At 38.8% G+C, this 18,032-nt stretch overlaps 1 protein-coding gene across 1 annotated transcript in view; it reads right to left on the bottom strand.

Annotated features, from left to right (window-relative positions):
• Nucleotides 1–608: 608 nt before the first annotated feature.
• Nucleotides 609–18,032, bottom strand: part of EXD1 (exonuclease 3'-5' domain containing 1) — a 40,700-nt gene continuing 23,276 nt past the window's right edge. Inside the window, exons 7-12 of the mRNA XM_037056039.1 lie at nt 16,257–16,343; nt 13,684–13,788; nt 13,521–13,601; nt 11,556–11,699; nt 10,412–10,603; nt 609–1,425 (exon numbers count right to left, since the gene is read on the bottom strand). Of these exons, the coding sequence (XP_036911934.1) occupies nt 766–1,425; nt 10,412–10,603; nt 11,556–11,699; nt 13,521–13,601; nt 13,684–13,788; nt 16,257–16,343 (1,269 nt within the window). The 3' untranslated portion in view covers nt 609–765. The remainder of the gene's footprint in view (nt 1,426–10,411; nt 10,604–11,555; nt 11,700–13,520; nt 13,602–13,683; nt 13,789–16,256; nt 16,344–18,032) is intronic.

The following is an 18,032-nucleotide window of genomic DNA, read 5'->3' as shown; positions in this document are numbered from 1 at the left end:
ATTGAGATAAATTGACAAATTAGAGTCAACATTTTTAAGAGGTTAAAATAACTAATAAAGTTGTCAGGTACCAATTATTTTTAAACTTATGGCTAAGAGTGTTCATCAGCCCTCTTCAACCCCCAAAACACAACAAAAACATAAATACATAGATTCTTCAAAATATTAAACCCAAGATTTTTCCCTTCTTCAAACACTAAACCCAAGTGATGAGAAATAATTCACTCTGGCCACTGGGGACATTTCTTCTGCCCAGTGACACAATCAGAAAGTTTACTTCTTTCATTATTTAACTTACTCATTCCCATCCTAATCAAATTACAGGAATGTAGGAGTAAGCAAGAGGATATCATTTCCTCTGAAGGCCCTGGCGGAGTAGCTCAGTTGGTTAGAGCACCATGCCAATACCCCAAGGCTGTGGGTTCCATCCTGGGTCCCATGGGAACCAACCAACGAAAGCATAGATGGGCAGAACAACAAAACGATGTTTCTCTCTCTCTCCCTTGCTCTCTCTCTAAAATCAATGAAAAAAAATAGCTTCAAGTGAGGATTAAAATAAAATAAATCAGTAAAGATATTTTTTTTGATAAAAAGAATTTTTTAAAAATCTTTAAACAAAATTAAATAAATAAATTTAAATTTCCCCTGAAGCGTATGAGTGAGGCATAACTAAATTTATAATGTGAGAAACTTAAACACTGAGGAAAGCCATGATGGTAAGGGAGATGAGCGGCCTCTGTGGCCTACAGAACAAACTGCAGAGCTCTAAGGCAGATCTGATGAAGAATGCATCCAGGAATCAGTCTCCTCCAAAGCTGGACAGGGAGGAAGTGTAGGAAGCACAGCTTTTCTAAAAGGATGAAACATGTCACTTGGAGACACTCCGGTTTCCTGAGGAAGGGAAGGAGACACTGACACTAAGCCATCTTGTTTTGTGCATTTTAGATCTTCTTTGTCTTCCGCCATCAACAAGTGTTCTATCTCCTCTTTCAAAGATAAATTTGCTTGAAATTCCTTTTTGAAAATCATCAGGTGTTCTTTCTGATTTGTTGCCTGGTCTTCCGACCTCTCTGACTTAGGGCAAATGATTTTGTTACTGGTATCTTCATGGGCTTCTTGTTTTATGGGAGGTAAATGTGGAAGTTCTGTTGTTTTTCCATTCTTTGCTTCTTCTTTCAACAAACTTCCATCTTCATTGGATGTAAAACTTTGAGCTTTATCTAGGCTAGAATTTTCACAAAGTAAGGAACTTCTTACTTTTTCCTCTCTCCTTGTCGTCTCTATCACTGATTTCTTTGGATGTAGCAGTGTCCTTATTAAGAGTCCCTGTGCATTCATCCTATATTCTTTTGCGGCTTTCTCTCTGCGCTGCTTCTGGAAGTCTTTGAGTTGAAGCAGTTCCTCTGGAAGCTCCATACATGTAGGCTAAGAAGAGAAAACGAACACCAATATACTATAACTGAACTTCCGAATATGCCTTAAAACCACTTCTGCTCTACATAACAGCATTTGGCCAGCAAGAAGCTATTCAAGTGTACTCTCACAGCACCCTCTAGTGTCTGTAACTTTACTACTATTTTTCACGTAACAAATAATTTGATTCCAGTTTTGAGTGTATCTTTCTGTGTCTATTAAAACTATACAGTAAAAAGTATATCTCCCAACTGTGATTACATAAATATTACATAATGAGTATATTAAGAAAATGTCTTCAACTTCTGGTCACGATAGTGACATAGGTAAACATGGCTCACCTCCTTGCACAAGCACATCATATTTACAACTAAACTATAGAACAATTATTCAGAACCATCAGAAATCAAGCTGAATGGAAGTCCTACAACTACAGAATTAAAGATGAAACTACGGCGAGACTGGCAGGAGGGGTGGAAATGCAGAAAGGTTGGTCCCACACCTGCAAGTGGCAGATAAAAACTGACTGGGGTATCTTAGGAGCGAAGGGTCCCAGCCCTAGCCCAGGATTCCAGTACCAGGAAGAGAAGTCACCATATTTCTGGCTGTTAAAACTGGTGGGGATTGAGGCTGTGAAAGACAGAAACTGCTGCACACCCTGCTTGTTCCTCTTAAAGGACCTGTGGGACTCAGGCTCAGACTCACTCTCTCTGAGCTCCAGCATGGAGGCAGAAGATTAAGGCATTAGAGACATACAGGGAAGAACTGAATTGCCCAGCATCAGGGCAGAGCTGGGGTCACATTTTTCTACCAGACAGAAGTGTAGGCAGAGGCCAGGTTTCCTTTCCTAAGCCCTCTCCAAACTAGGCCACACAGCCAGCAGGTGGGCACCATATCTGAGACTCCAGCAACCTGGCTCACACTGTTTGCCCCACCCTACTGATTCCCTGAGGCTCTGCCACACCCAAATTTTGAGCCTACCCAAGTGTTTCCAGTGGCTTTTCTATATGAATGAATTATCTTGGCCCATGCTTCAGATTTTCCTAAATTCAATCAAATAAACAGCATCTGGCTTCAGTGAGCCCCATACCTCATGTTAGGTTGCCCTACCCAGCAGTAGCAACAGCCGGCCTCTCTTCAGATTGGCCTCTTGTAGGTACCTCCAGGCCCAGCACAAGTAGCAGCCATCTGCAGATCACTTTGTAACTTATATTGTGTGACTCTGGACCAAACACAGGTGGTGGCTGACTTTGCATGTGTCAATAACAATCAAGGCTCAAGTACAACAGGAGGGAGTACACAGCCCACACAGTGTGCACCACTTAAGTACCCAGCTTGGGTAATAGGGGAGGAGGCTGTGCTACTGGACCCTAAAGGACACTCTACCAAGCCTGGGAGATGTAGCACCTCTACCTAATACACAGAAACAAACACAGGGAAGATGCCAAAATGAGAACACAAAGACACATGGCTCAAATAAAAAAAACAGAATAAGACCCCAGAAAAAGAACTGAACAAAACGGAGGCAAGCAAGCTATGAGATGCAGAGTTCAAAACACTGGTTATAAAGATTCTCAAGGAACTTTAGAATATTACTGTATTTTGTAAATACTTATTGTATTTTGCCATGTATAATGCATACTTTTTGCCCAAAATTTTCAGGAAAAAATAAGGATGCACGTTATACACAGGTATAATGATTACATACCATGGGTATAATAAAGGGTATAATAATCCCATGTATAATGCACACAAAACCATAGGTGTGCATTATACATGGCAAAATATGGTATGGAGAACTTCAACAGAATAAAAAAGATCCAGTCAGAAATTAAGGATATACTAATTAAAATAAAGAACAATTTACAGGAAATTAACAGTTAGTAGATGAAGCCAAGGATAAAACAGCCATTTGGAATATCAGGAAGCAAAAAACCACCAACCAGAAGAGCAAGAAGAAAAAAAAATAAGGCTAGCCCTGGCTGGTATGGCTCAGTGGACTGAGCACTGGCCTGCAAACCAAAGAATCGCTGGTTTGATTACCAGTTGGGGCATATGCCTAGGTTGTGGACCAGGTCCCCCATTGGGGCCATGGGAGAGACAACCACACATTCATGTTTTTCCCCCCTCCCCACATTCCCCTCTCTCTAAAAATAAATTAAATTAAATTATATTAAGATAGTGTAAGGAGCCTCTGGGACAACCTCATGTGTACCAACATGAGTAGCATGGGTGTGCTGGAAGAAGAGAACAAGAAATTAGAAACCTATTTTAAACAATGACAGAAAACTCCCCTACACTTGGTGAAGGAAATAGACATACAAGTCCAGGACGCACAGAGATTCCCAAACAAATGAACCAAAAAAAGCCCAATCAAAACAAAGAGAGAATCTTAAAAGTAGCAGAAGCAAAGCAGTCTGGCCAAGCTTCTGGAAAGATGGAGCCATAAGTAAACACACTGTGCCTCCACACACAACCAAAAGGACAATAACAATTTAGAAACAAAAAACAACCAGAACTGACAGAAAATCGAACTGTATGGAAGTCTGACAACCAAGGAGCTAATAAAGAAGACACATTCATCCAGACTGGTAGGAGGGGCAGAGGAGCAGCCTTGGCTGAGCAGACTCAAGGCAAGGGGTGGCTGGCGGACCTAGTGAGGAGGCAGATTGGGGAGCAGGGCAGGTACTGCTACAGCTGACGGATGGGGCGCTCCCACATTCACACACAGATAAATCAAGAGGAACAACCAGGGAGCAAGACAGACCACACAACTCAGGGTCCCAGCCCAGGGAAATAAAGCCCCAAACCACTGATTGAAAACACCGGGGTGGGGGGTTGAGGCGGCATCAGGAAAAATTCCCAGCCTCACAGGAGAGTTTGTTGGAGAGACCCACAGGGTCCTAGAATGTACACAAGCCCACCCACCTGGGAATCAGCACCAGAAGGGCCCACTTTGCTTGTGGGAAGCAGGGAAAGTGACTGAAATCCAACAGAGGGTAGAACAAGTGCCATGGCTCCCTCTCAGACCCCTGCCCCACATACAGGGCCACAACCCAGAGACTGGGTTGCTCCTCCTGGGCAAACACCTAAGGCTCTGCCGCTTACTACGTAACAGGGGCATTGAGACAAAAAAAAAAAATGGACCAAATGAAAAAACAGATCAAAGCTCCAGAAATAATACAACTAAGCGACGAAGAGATAGCCAACCTATCAGATGCACAGTTCAAAACAATGGTAATCAGGATGCTCACAGAATTGTTTGAATTTGGTTGCAAATTAGATGAAAAAATGAAGGCTACGCTAAGTGAAATAAAGGAAAATGTACAGGGAACCAATAGTGATGGGAAGGAAACTGGAACTCAAATCAATGGAGTGGATCAGAAGAAAGAAAGAAACAACCAAATAGAAAAAAAATGAAGAAACAAGAATTTTTAAAAAATGAGGAGAGGCTTAGGAACCTTCAGGATATCTTTAAACATCCCAACATCCAAATTATAGGGGTACCAGAAGGGGAAGAGGAAGAGCAAGTGGAAAACTTATTTGAACAAATACTAAAGGAGAACTTCCCCAATCTGGCAAAGGAAATAGACTTCCAGGAAGCCCAGGAAGCTCAGAGAGCCCCAAAGAAGTTGGACCCAATGAGGAACACACCAAGGCACATCATAATTACATTATCCAAGATTTAAATGAAGGGGAAAATCTTAACAGCAGCAAGAGAAAAGGAGACAGTTACCTACAAAGGAGTTCCCATAAGACTGTCTGCTGATTTCTCAAAAGAGATCTTACAGGCAAAAAGGAGCTGGAAAGAAGTATTCCAAGTCATGAAATCCAAAGACCTCCATCCAAGATTACTCTATCCAGCAAAGCTTTCATTTAGAATGGAAGGGCAGATAAAGCGCTTCTCAGATAAGGTCAAGTTAAAGGAGTTCATCATCACCAAGCCCTTATTATATGAAATGTTAAAGGGATTTATCTAAGAAAAAGATAAAAATATGAACAGTAAAATGACAGCAAACTCACAGTTATTAACAGCCACACCTAAAACAAAAACAAAAGCAAACTAAGCAAACAACTGGAACAGGAACAGAACCATAGCAATGAAGATCATATGGAGGGCTATCAACAGGGGAGAGGGAGAGAGAGGGAAAAGTTACAGGGAATAAGTAGTATAGATGGTAGGTAGAAAACAGAGAGGGGGAGGGTAAAAACAGTATAGGAAATGTAGAAGCCAAATAACTCATATGTAGGACCCATGGTCATCAACTAAAGCGGGAGAATGTGGGTGGGAGAGGGTGTGCAGGGTGGAGGGGAATTAAGGGAGGAAAATGAGACAACTGTTATAGCATAATCAATAAAATATATTTTTTAAAAAGTTCAAGGGCAAAAAAAGAAAAAGAAAAGCAGTTAGTTACCTACACGGGAGCCCCTGTAAGACTCTCAGTTGATTTCTCAAAAGAAACTTTGCAGGCTCAAGGGATTGGCAAGAAATATTCAATGTGATGAAAAGCAAGGACCTAAAACCAAGAATACTCTACCGAGCAAAGTTATCATTTAGAATCAAAGGATGGATAAAGAGTTTCCCAGACAAGAAGAAGCTAAAGGAGTTCATTTCCACCGAACCAATATTATATGAAATGTTAAAAGGTCTTCTTTAGATGAAAAAGAAAATTAAAAATATAAACAATAAAATGGCAATGAATACATATCTACCAACAATTGAATCTAAAAAACAAAATATACAAACAAGTAGAACAGAAACAGAATGATACAGAGAATGTTTCAATGGTGCTAAATGGGAGGGAGGTCAGAGGGATGGGTGAAAAAAGTAAAGGGATTAAGAAGTACAATTTAGCAGTTACAGAATAGCCATGGGGATGTAAAATTCAGCATAGGAGACAGAGTAGCATGACCCACAGACATGGACAGTGGCATGGGTAGGGGCTAGGTAGAGCGGGCAATGCAGGAAAAATTGGGACAAGTGTAATAACATAATCAATTAAATATAAGTTAAAAAAGAAAAAAATGTCACCTTTGTTACAGGAGGTAAATAATTTTTCCCAGGTTGTTTACCTTTGACTTTGTTCAGGTATTTTTGCAATACAAAATTTTAAAGTCAAATTATTGATTTTTTAAGAGTTCTGAGTATTTCTGTGTTGCATAGAAAACCACATACTCCTACAACTCAATAGCAAAGGAGCAAATAATCTAATTAAAATGAGCAAAGGACCTAAATAAATGTTTTCCCAAGAAGACATTCAAATGGCCAATAGGTATCAATATATAAAAAATGCTCTGATGATACTAATCATCAGGAAAATGTAAATCAAAACCACAATGAAATATCACCTTACACCTGTTAGAATGGCTATTATAAAAAAGACAAGAGATAACAAGTACTTTGCAGGGCGGATATGTGGAGAAAAAGGAACTCTCGTAATGTATATGGGAATATAAAGTAGTTTAGCCATTATGAAAAAGAGTATGGCAATTCCTCAAAAAATTAAAACTTAGAGCTACCATATGGTCCAGCAAATCCACGTCTGGGTATGTGTCTGAAGAGAATGAAATCACTGTCTTGAGGACATACCAGCACTCCCATTTGCATTGCATTATTCACAATGGCCAAGGCATGGAAATAACCTAAGTGTCCATTGAGGGATGAATGAATTAAGAAATTGCAGTATGCCCTGGCCAGGTGGCTTAGTTTGTTGGAGCATCATCCCATGCAGGTTCGATCCAAATGGTTGCAGGTTAGATCCCTGCTCAGGGCACATACCAAGGATGCAATTTGATCACTAGTTGTGGTGTGTGCGCAAGGCAACTGATCAATCTCTCTCTCTCTCTCTCTCAAATTAATAAAACATATCCTGGGGTGAGGACTGAACAAAAACAGAAAGATGGGGTTTGGGCCAGGGCGGTATGGCTCAGTGGATTGAGTACCAGACTGCAAATCAACAGATGTGGTCTACGTGTACATACAATGGATATCACAGCCATTAAAGAAAGACAGTCCTGCCATTTGCAACAACATGAATGAACCTTGAGGGTATTATAAGTAAAATAAGCCCGACAAAGAATGAAAAATACAAAAAAAATAGAGCTTATTTTATAGAAACAGAATAGAATGGTGGTTGCCAGCAGTTGGGGGAAATGGGAAGATGCAGGTCAAAGGGCACAAACTTTTGGTTACAAGATGTAGTAATTTTGAGGATCTAATTAATGTACAGCATGGTTACTACAGTTACTAATTCCATATGGAATACTTGAAAGTTGCTGAGAGTAAGATCACATGGAGGGTTATCAACAGGGGAGTGAGATGGGGGGGAGAAGGTACAGAGAATAAGTAGCATAGATGGTGGGGAGAAAATACACAGGGAGAGGGCAAGAGTAGTGTGGGAAATGTAGAAGCTAAAGAACTTTTGACACATGGACATGAACTAAAGGGCGGGAAGTGGGTGGGAGGGGGTGTGCAGGGTGGAGGGGAATGAAGGGGGGAAATGGGACAACTGGCATAATCAATAAAATATATTTAAGAAAATTAACTATGTAAGGTAAAGGATGTGTTAATTATCTTGATCTTGGAGGCATTCCACCAATGCATATGTACACTTTAAATATAAACAATTAATTTTGTCAATTATTCCTCAGTAAAGTTGAGGGGAAAGAAAGAAAAGCATTCCCTACTGTGAGATCGTTTTAATTTTTTCTAATAATTTTATAATTCCATGTATTACATAAATACTTGATCCATGGTGTTTGTTTTAATGTAATGAAAGAGATAGCAATCCAATTATAATTCTCCCCCCCACAATGGTTAGTTAGTACCTAAGGCCATTTATGCAATAATTATCTTTTTCTCATTGATCAGAAATCCTACCTTTATCACAGCCATATTGATAGATATTGGACCTATTTCTGGGTTTTCTACTCTGTTCCACTGATCTGACTACACACATACTAGTTGCAAACTGTTTATGTAGTATAGACTTATATAGGTTTCTTCAAAAGATTTTATTTATTTACTTTTAGAGGGAGAAGGGAGAGAGGAAGAGAAACATTCACATGCAAGAGATATATCTATCAGTTGCCTCTCACAGCACCCCCCACTGGGGACCTGGCCCATAAACCAGGCATGTGCCCTAACTGGGAATCAAATTGGTGACCTTTCTGTTCACAAGCCAGCACTCAATCCACTGAGCCACACCAGCCAGGGCAACTTATATTTCAATATCTGACAGAACTTATTCATTTTTATTGATCTCTATAAACTCTATAATCACAGTTTACCAAAATAATGCTGGTGTTAATATTTTTCTTGGAATATAGTTAAATTCAAATGTTAATTTAGGAATAACTGATAGCTAAAAATACTTAGTGTTCCCACTCAAATTCTCTTTTATGTTATTCAGTAATATTTTGACATTTTCTTTATCTCTACATTCCACATTTCTTGTTGAACTTTTTTCTTGGTTACAAATAAGTCCAACAAGAAATGGACTTACCTTTTTTGTTACAACTATAAGTTGATGTTTTCTTTCATTATATTTTCTAGCTGTGTATATGGGTATAGGAAAGCTATGAATTTTTATTTTACATTTGTTGCCACTTTACTAAATTGGCTTTTTTGTTTGGGGTATCTTTTTTAGTTGTCTTCAGTTTTCAATTTTATCATAGGCATGCCATAATTCTGATTCCTCCTATTCAAGTTTTATAGTTCATTTTTTTTAATTTATAATTTTTAAAAAAATTTCACTGGTTAATAACTTCAAAAAATAGTAAAGTAGTGGTAACAGTCAACATTAAAATGTTTTTCTCTATATTAATGGAAATGCTTTTAGTGTTCCCAATTAAACATTATGTAGTCTTCTTGCTTGAGATATATTTTATCATGTTAGCATATGTATTCCAACTTCAATCAGTAATGTATGCAAAATAATATAAATGTTTCCAGCATTAAACAGTGGGAACAAAATACAAAAAAGTTATTAAATTGTCCGTGGCTTTACAATGATAAATAAAAAACTTTAAAACTCTCCAATCAAACAAGGTATGCAAGAATTTTTGTGTTGTTATTTGTTGATAAACAGAGCAAGATATAAAAAGCTATAAAATAATTTTTCAGCACTTATGAAATAATCATAAGACTTTCTTAGCTCTAGTAAAATGAAAAATTTCTTAAGATTAAACCATACTTGCAAATAGAATCCAGCTGGGGTTCATGCCAAAACTGCTAGCACTGTATTTAGGATTCTGCATCAGAATTCCTAAGTGAGAAGCTAGCTGCCTGCAAACTTTTTATGTAAGGAGCCAAATAGTAAGTATTTTAGCTTTTGTGCACCACAAACTGTCTCTGTTGCATACTCTTTTTTTTTTTAATCCTTTAAAATGGTAAAAACCATTCCTAGCTTCTGAGCAGTACCAACTAGGCCATGAGCCAGATTTAGCCTTAGGCAATAGTTTCTCAACTCCTGATGTACAGTTTTCTTATATTATACTTTCATTAGTAAAGTAACTAATGAAATCTTAAATTTACCTATTCTTTGATAGAAATATTTATTGGAAGTATAACTTAATATCGTGAAAAAATGCTCAAGGAGATAAAGGCCAGCCTATAACCCCTTCAAAAATATTTATCACACCCTGACCAGCGTGACTCAGTTGGCTGGGCATCAACCAGCAAAGCAAAAGGTCACCAGTTTGATTCCCAGTCAGGGCACATGCACATGGGTTGTAGGCTCAGTCCCCAGTTGGAGTGTATGCGAGAGACAACTGATTGATGTTTCTCTCACACTTTGATGTTTCACTCCCTCTCTTTCTCCCTCCCTTTCCTTCTCACTAAAAATAAATAAATAAAATCTTTAAAAAATATATTTGTCACCAAGTCTGCCTCATGCAATTTGCTGCAGTGGTGAAGAGTGGGTATCACTGCGCTCTCCAAGAAGAATAAGGCAGAAGCAGAAGTCCTCAGGACACAGCCACGGACAGCAGCACCTACCTCTGCACCTCCCAGCCAGTCGGCAGACCCTTCTCGGTAGGTGTTCAGGTACCCATCCACCAGGGTGGTTAGGTCAGACATCATCTCATCGAGGAGCACCAGGCGAAGGGGTAGCAGGTAGGTGGCTTCTAGAGCCAAAATTTTCAGTAAGGAGGGTGGAAGAGGTCGTGTAAACCACACTTCTGTATTCTCCTAGAGACATCAAAACAATTTTCTCTGAATAGTAAGCAAAACTTTAAAGAAAATAACTGTTTATTTAAGTGTTGTTTACCTTAAAACACTATTACTGTCATTTTCCTCAGTTATTATCTTCTACTTTCACACTATGGCTAGGCTTGGAGAATACACACACACTTTATGTGTGTTGTGTGTGTAATTTGGGGGGAATATTCAGGGAGACAGGAAAAGACAGGGAGAGGAAGAGAGGGGGAGGGAGGAAGGGAGAGAGGGGGGAGAGAGGAAGGAAGGGAGAGAGAGGAGGAGGGAGGAGAGGGGTGGAGACAGGGTAGGGAAGAGAGAGAGAGAAATCAGACCTTATTTAAAAATGGAGGCTGGAGCAGGGGAGAGGATAATGGGGGAAAGAAGGGGAAGGGCTGTCGAGGAACATGTATAAAGGACCCACAGAAAAAGCCAAAGAGGGGCAGGATTGAGGGTGTGAGGTGGGGATCAGTGGGGCAATAGAGAGTGATGCGGGGGAAATGGAGACAACTGTACTTGAATTAAAAAAAAAAAAAACTGGAGGCAGCAGACTTGGTTACATGGACAAAATTACAGCCACTACGGTCCAGACCTCGGTTTGGCATGCAAGACTATCAGGAGGTAAATAAAATCTACTTACTTTGAGAGAAATAATTGGGATTATTTTTGTTCTGTTGCTTAGTCCAAATTCTCAACCTAATCATCTCTTGCCCCAGCTTTAAAATGTATTTCAGACGGCTTTTAAATTGATAAACACCAAATTTGGATCCTAGCTCTTATCCACTTGAGACCACAAACAAACTGTTCCCATTAGGAACAACTAACATTTTAGCAATGTTCCCATGCTTACACGGCAGCTGTCATTTCTCTGTGGAATATGCTGATGACCCCACTCAGAAAACCCTTGAAAAAATTAACGTCATAAGGGATATCCTTTAATACTCACCCGAATCAGTTTCTGTCTGTCTTCCAGAAAGAAAAGATTTTTAGGGGCTACTTCAAGGTGTCTTATCAAACTCTCCTGTAAAGTGCTGATGCAGTTTGGAAGAAAGCCACCTGTTTCCATAGAAAATTGAAGGACATCTGCCACCTGTGGCAATTAAAAAAAAGACAAACAGACCAATCTGTAGAATGTATACACAGAGCCATCTTCTGGAAGAAATATATTTAGAGAAATGTCTTTAAATACCATTTTCTCCAAGAATCCACATGAAAATTTAAAGTGGTACAGTAAACTTAGTCTGAAAAATTAGGGGGAAAAAAGAAAAAGGATCACCAGTTTTAATGTGTCCTTGTCTCCTTTCTTTTCCACTTTTTTATTTGCCTGCTTTATGGCTTTATTTCTTTTTGGTGCCTTTGGAGAACAGGGGAAGATAAAATTCAAGAAATATTTTTATGACTTTATTAGCAACTCTTTACCAAAACAATTAGTAAAGTTTTGGTAAGGAAAGTTAATAAAATTAGGAATTGAAATAATTATTTATCTGTGTGTGATAAGCTAAATAATGGTCCCCAAAGAGATCTAATCCTACTTCCTTGAACTCATGAATGTAATTTTACGTGGCAAAATGGAATTTGAAGCTGTAATTAATGACCTCGAGATGGGGAGATTATCTTGAATTACCTGGGGGCAGGGGCTAAATGTATCACAAGAATTCTTATAAGAGGGCAGCTGAGGGAGACTCTGCTGTGGCAGGAGGGACTAGAGTGGTGCGCTGTGAAGATGGAAGAAGCACAAGCCAAAGAATATAGATGGAAACGGAAAAGGCAAGGAGACAGACTCTTCCCCATCAGAGTCCCCAGAAGAAACCAGCCCTGCTGACACCTTAACTTCAGTCCAATGAGCCTGATTTCAGACTTCTGACCTCCACAACTGTAAGGGAGTAAATTAATGTTGTTTAAGCCACTAAATTTGTGATTTGTTACAACAGCAAGAGAAAACTAGTACGTTGTGTTAAAGGAAAACAAATTAAGAAAGCTCTCAATTCCTGTTTCTTGCTCTATGGAAATCTGAAAAGAAAAATATGGAAAAATACGCCTGTGTCTTTATTACGCAATACACATGGGGTCAAGGGAACAATAAACAATTATCTTGCATTTGGAGTAAGCACAAAGGCAACCTCTATAGAGTGAAAGATCCTGAAAGAAGGCCCAAAGGAACATATAAATGGTCAGATACATAAAGGGCAAACTGAACCACATATAACAATTAAAAAATTGAACTTTTAGAAATTTCCATTCAAAAATAATTGGCAACTCATTAGTTCAACCCCTCTCCAAAGGTTCTAGGGCTTCTACATTCAAGATCTCCCCTCCACTAGCATAAGCCTAGAAGAATCTTATGAAAACTAGTGGTTTGCCTGCTCTCACAGCCAAATCATGCTCTAAGAGATAGTACAATATAAGAATTTCTCACTTCCCTACAGCCCTTTAGAGCGGAGAAGAATCACACATCTTCAGGCTATTTGGGGGCCAAAATTGGATTTGGGGGCATGTCTAGGACAACCTGCATCCTTGAGCTAGATGCCAACTTGCCACAAGCTTTAACTCATACATATGTGGAGAAGGCAGAGATGTGATTGTTCACCTCATACTAAGTGTCCCATGTCAGACTTCTGAATGACCCCCAAATTGTTCAAGTTTCTAAATGTTGTAGAGTATGGAGCTTGCTCATTATTTGACAAATTCTGGAGCAAAATAAGGGGGGAAATCCTAAATACTTTTATGTAACTTTTCTGCAGTGATTTTAGAATTCATCAAATGATCTCACATATTATACAAACATCTTACATGAGAAATGAGTGGGAATAGGACACACACACAGAAAGACTTTCGACCATTCATCAGACAAGGCCTATTTTCTAGAGGAGCTACGTGCAGTAGATTGAATCCAGTGTTTTCTTGCATGTACCTGTGTATCGAAGACATTATTCAGCACAATTCCATACTGATGAGAGAGGCAATCAGAAAGCCAACGGCAATCATGGATAACCTAAAGCATCAAAAGACAGAGACAGAGTAATTAGAACCTGGCTGCAACTTTTACCAGCAGAGGAATCTGCCTACATGCTCACCTTCAAAATTCTCTTATCTTCTAACACCATCTGTAGTCCATTGTTGAAAGCACGACTTCCCAGCAGGAAAATGTCAAATAAGTAGACACGACTATTTGTAGCCACCTACAATAAACCACCCAGACCCGCATGTTATAGAATAAGGAAGAATCAGGAAAGGGAATTTGAGGCCCAAGAGACACATGATAAAATATTTAACAGCCTCATTTTCAAAGTAAACAATAGTGCATTCAATATTCTTAGAGAAATTCGGTTTATAGTGATTTTAAGTTTAAAAAAAAGACAGTATGACTGTAATTTTCAAAAGAAAAGAAATACACAAGCTGGTAATTTAGCCTTTCACTTTTCACTGTCCCAGCTGTGTTTTACCATTCTCACCTATGGCATTCTAATACTCCAGGGATGAGAGGTTTAAGGGGGATAAACAATATTTCGTTAACAACACAAAATGCTATTTTATGTTTCTGAGTTACCTACTGGGAATGAATGGGTTAAGTATTACATGAAATTACTCATAAGAGAAGATCCCAGTCCCCTAGCAGAAAAAAGAGGGGGGGCAACAAGCACACTGGCACAAATGGCAGGATGAGAAACACTGCTTTATAGCTCAATTTCACACAATCATAAGAATCCTTGATTGTTTCTGATCACAAAAGTCACAGAAGCAGTAAAGTTAGATAATCTACTGAGTCAGAGAGAGCAAGGCAAAAATGATGCAAATAGGTCTAGAGAGCCAGCCACGCGACAGGATGATGCCATCTGTGTCATTTCAGGAGCTAACTGTTGTTATAGCTACAACTGCTGGGCCTACTTGGCACCTGTTCTTAGATGCTTCATGACAGTTGCTAGAATTTGACACCTAAATAACCAATTCCTGCTCTTTTTCCCTAGACTTTTAATTATAAAAATGAAAATTTGGAAAATAAGTCTCTGCTAGACTGTAAATTCTATGAGGCAAGAGATTATGTTGGCTTCGCCACCACACATGCGACCAGAACAGAGCCAGGCACGTAGGTGGCTGTTGCACATTTTTCAGCGGATCAGAGTATGCCATGCAATGTTCCCTTTTGTTTTTTCATATGCAAAAAATGTACATGGCTCCAATAATATGCATCCAAATCTATACCCTGCTTTTTCCATTAATGAATTGTCAAATATTTTTCTATATTGCACTTGTCATCATTTTTGGCATCCATAAGGAGTTATAAAATGTACTGTGACTTCTCTTATTAACTATTTAAATGGTTTCTGATTTTTGACCATTATAAATGACACTAAGATAAATAGATTCTCACATAGTCTTTCTTCATATTTTGAATTATTTAGGATAGTTCCTAGGAGTGGCCCTGAGAAATGAGCCAAAGGGCATTAAAAAAACCTTGAACTTTCAACAAATATTTGCTAGCTTCATCTTATTATTTTTTAATTTTAAATAATTTTGTATTTCTCAGTTACAGTTGATATACATTACATTAGCTGCAGACATACAATCCAGTGAGTAGACATTTATATAACTTATGAAGTGGTCACCCCAATAAAACTAGTACCCATCTGACACCATTCATAGTTATTACTTGACTACATTACCTATGCTGTACTTTACAGTCCCATGACTATTCTGTAACTACCAATTTGTACTTCTTAATCCCTTCACATTTTTACCCATTCCCCACTAAGGTACTCATTCCACAACTAGGAATCGAACCAGCAACCCCTTGCTTTATAGGCCGATCTTCAATCCACTGAATCACACCAGCCAGGGCCATTTTGTTCATCTTTTCTTTTGCTGTGCATAAGCTTTTTAGTTTGATGTAGTCTCATTTGTTTATTTTTGGTTTTTGTTGCTTGTGGAGATTTAAGTAATTTGCATTGGTGCTGCTAACACAAACCTAGTCATCTAAAAGCTAAGGTTTACCTGGACAGTGCAAGGAATGAGAGAGGCAATTTAACCCTTAAGCAAAACTGAGCTTGATACCTCCATTTATTTCTCTTTGAGAAGGTGAACATTCCAGAAGAAGAACATCAAAAGGGCAGAATGCCAATCCTAATAAAAAACATCATCTCAGTAGGTAGAGGTACGTCTTGACTCAAAGGATAGAAGACATTGTTCGGGTATTCCGCCTTAAATGCGGATGCTGCTCACTCTGATGCAAAGGTAGCTACCCAACCTCTAGCTGTGCAAGGCTCATTACAAAGTTCTTTTGATATAATGAGGAACCTTACCTGACATCTCTCAGGTCCAGGAAAATAAAAAGGATGTGGTAGAAACCTGCTGTGAAAAGCTACCAAACAAAAGGAAAGATGGGGAACTCTTCGTATATCTAAGGCAAGAGAACGGAGCTGGGAAAGAAGACCAGGGTCTGCGGGACAGCAATAACGATTATAAAAGTGAATCTGTGACAGAAACTCTTCTTTTGAAAAGAATAAACTCAGTAGTAAAAGAGTAAAAGATGTTCCAAATAAGTTACAGTACAGTGCTACTTGAGTGACATACAGAAGACAATTAAAATAAATTTACCCAGTGAGTCTACAATTAGTTGAAAATAAAAAGTTTTTTAAAAATTATTTTTTACCTGAAGCCAACACAGTTTCCCATGACGACAAACATTTGCTCCTTCTGCAGCCACACCCAAGACACTCTGCTTCTTGATGTGGAGCATCTAATAAGAGGAGGAAGAAAATACAATTCTCTAGGGAATTGATTTTGCAATTATGATATCATTGATGATACAAGTAAAATGAACAAAGTAGATCATATTTTTTAAACTCACAAAATCTGACTAATCCAAAACAGGAGTCCACTTCATACACACACCCCACTCCCACCACCACGCCATACCACTAAACACTTGTGATCCTTTGTTTTAGTTTTCACAAAATTATTCCACAACTGGAAAATAAATCATTCATATCCCCAATGCTAGTAAGCATTGAAAACTTTGGTACCTTTTGTTACCACTGATGCAATAGAGAAAGATGCATCAAAGAACAGCACCCCAACACTGGGCAATTTACTGAAGGTAACTCAGGTAGCAGCTGAGTTCCACAGTATCTACTGTTCAGAATCAGAGAAACAGGATTCATCAGGGCCCTTAAAGTCTTGGATTCATTAAATTACTCAAAACTATGGTCCTTTGATTATCTATACTCTTATCCTTCTAGTATTTCAAAAGATTATATAACTCTAGGATTCTTAATCCACAATCTATAAAAATATCTGCATGATATAAGATACTCTGTATTTTAAAGGTGGGTAAATTACTCAAGAATTCAAGGGTGTGGTAACTTACACTAACACAGTATCTTCCTTTAGGGCAGGGGTGTCAAACTCACTGGGGTCCACATCAGCCTTGCAGTTGCCTTCAAAGGGCCAGATGGAATTTCAGGACTGTATAAATGTAATTACTCCTTACCTAGGGGCAAGGAGCTCATTGTTGCCACCGGGTAGAAACAAGGTGCCGGGCCAGACTTGGCCCTAGGAACTTGTGTTTGTCACCTGTGCTTTAGAGAGTAAAGTGTTCTACATTTTGAGTATATTTTATCAGTGAAAAAAGGAGAATGAAGTTTAGTTTCACCCTCAGTCAATAAGAAGGCTGCAGAACTAGGAACAAAGGCTGTACTTCCCTATCGATAAGAGTTTCCAACTACCTCTTCAAACTTCCCAAACAAAAGTTCTCACTCCATTTTTGTTGTTGTCATGGACCCTTTAAACAATCTGTTGATATAGAAAGAATTCTTATAACTTAATTTAAAAGTGGGCAAAAGTCAGGAAATACTATAAAGGACACATGGACAAAACCAAGGGGGAGGGTGGAAGCAAGGGAGGGAGGTGGGTTTCACTGAGGTGGGGAGAAAATGCTGACAACTGTAACTGAACAACAATAATGTCACCGTTAACAGGAATCTAAACACCAAAACAAACAAGCAAGCAAAATATGACCAAAGACACTGAAATACGGAACAGGCTGACAGGGACCAGAGGGGAGAGGGGAGAGAATCACAGGGGAAAAGGGGATGGACTCACATGAACAAGTATAAAGGACAATAACTAAGGACAATGGACAATAACTAAGGTGGGGGGTGGAAATGGGAGGGAGGTGGGGAGCACTGGTTGGGGGCAGGGTTGGGAATATAAGTCAGAAAACTGTACTTGAACAAGAATTAAATAAAGTATCTTACACACCTTCAAAAACAAACTAAAACAATAAAGTAATTTGAAAAAATGTCTCAAAAAAGTGGGCAAAAATAGACATTTCTCTGAAGAAGGTATTCAAATAGCTAAAAAGCACATTAAAAAAATAGCATTATTAGCTAGCAGGGAAATGCAAATCAAAACCACAGTGAGATGC

Source organism: Sturnira hondurensis, unplaced genomic scaffold, assembly GCF_014824575.4.
Source record: "Sturnira hondurensis isolate 20B ecotype Veracruz unplaced genomic scaffold, ASM1482457v3 Scaffold0008782, whole genome shotgun sequence".
Classification (NCBI taxonomy): domain Eukaryota; kingdom Metazoa; phylum Chordata; class Mammalia; order Chiroptera; family Phyllostomidae; genus Sturnira; species Sturnira hondurensis.
The sequence above is the reverse complement of the archived record's forward strand: the minus strand, read 5'-3'. Positions and strand labels throughout refer to the sequence as shown.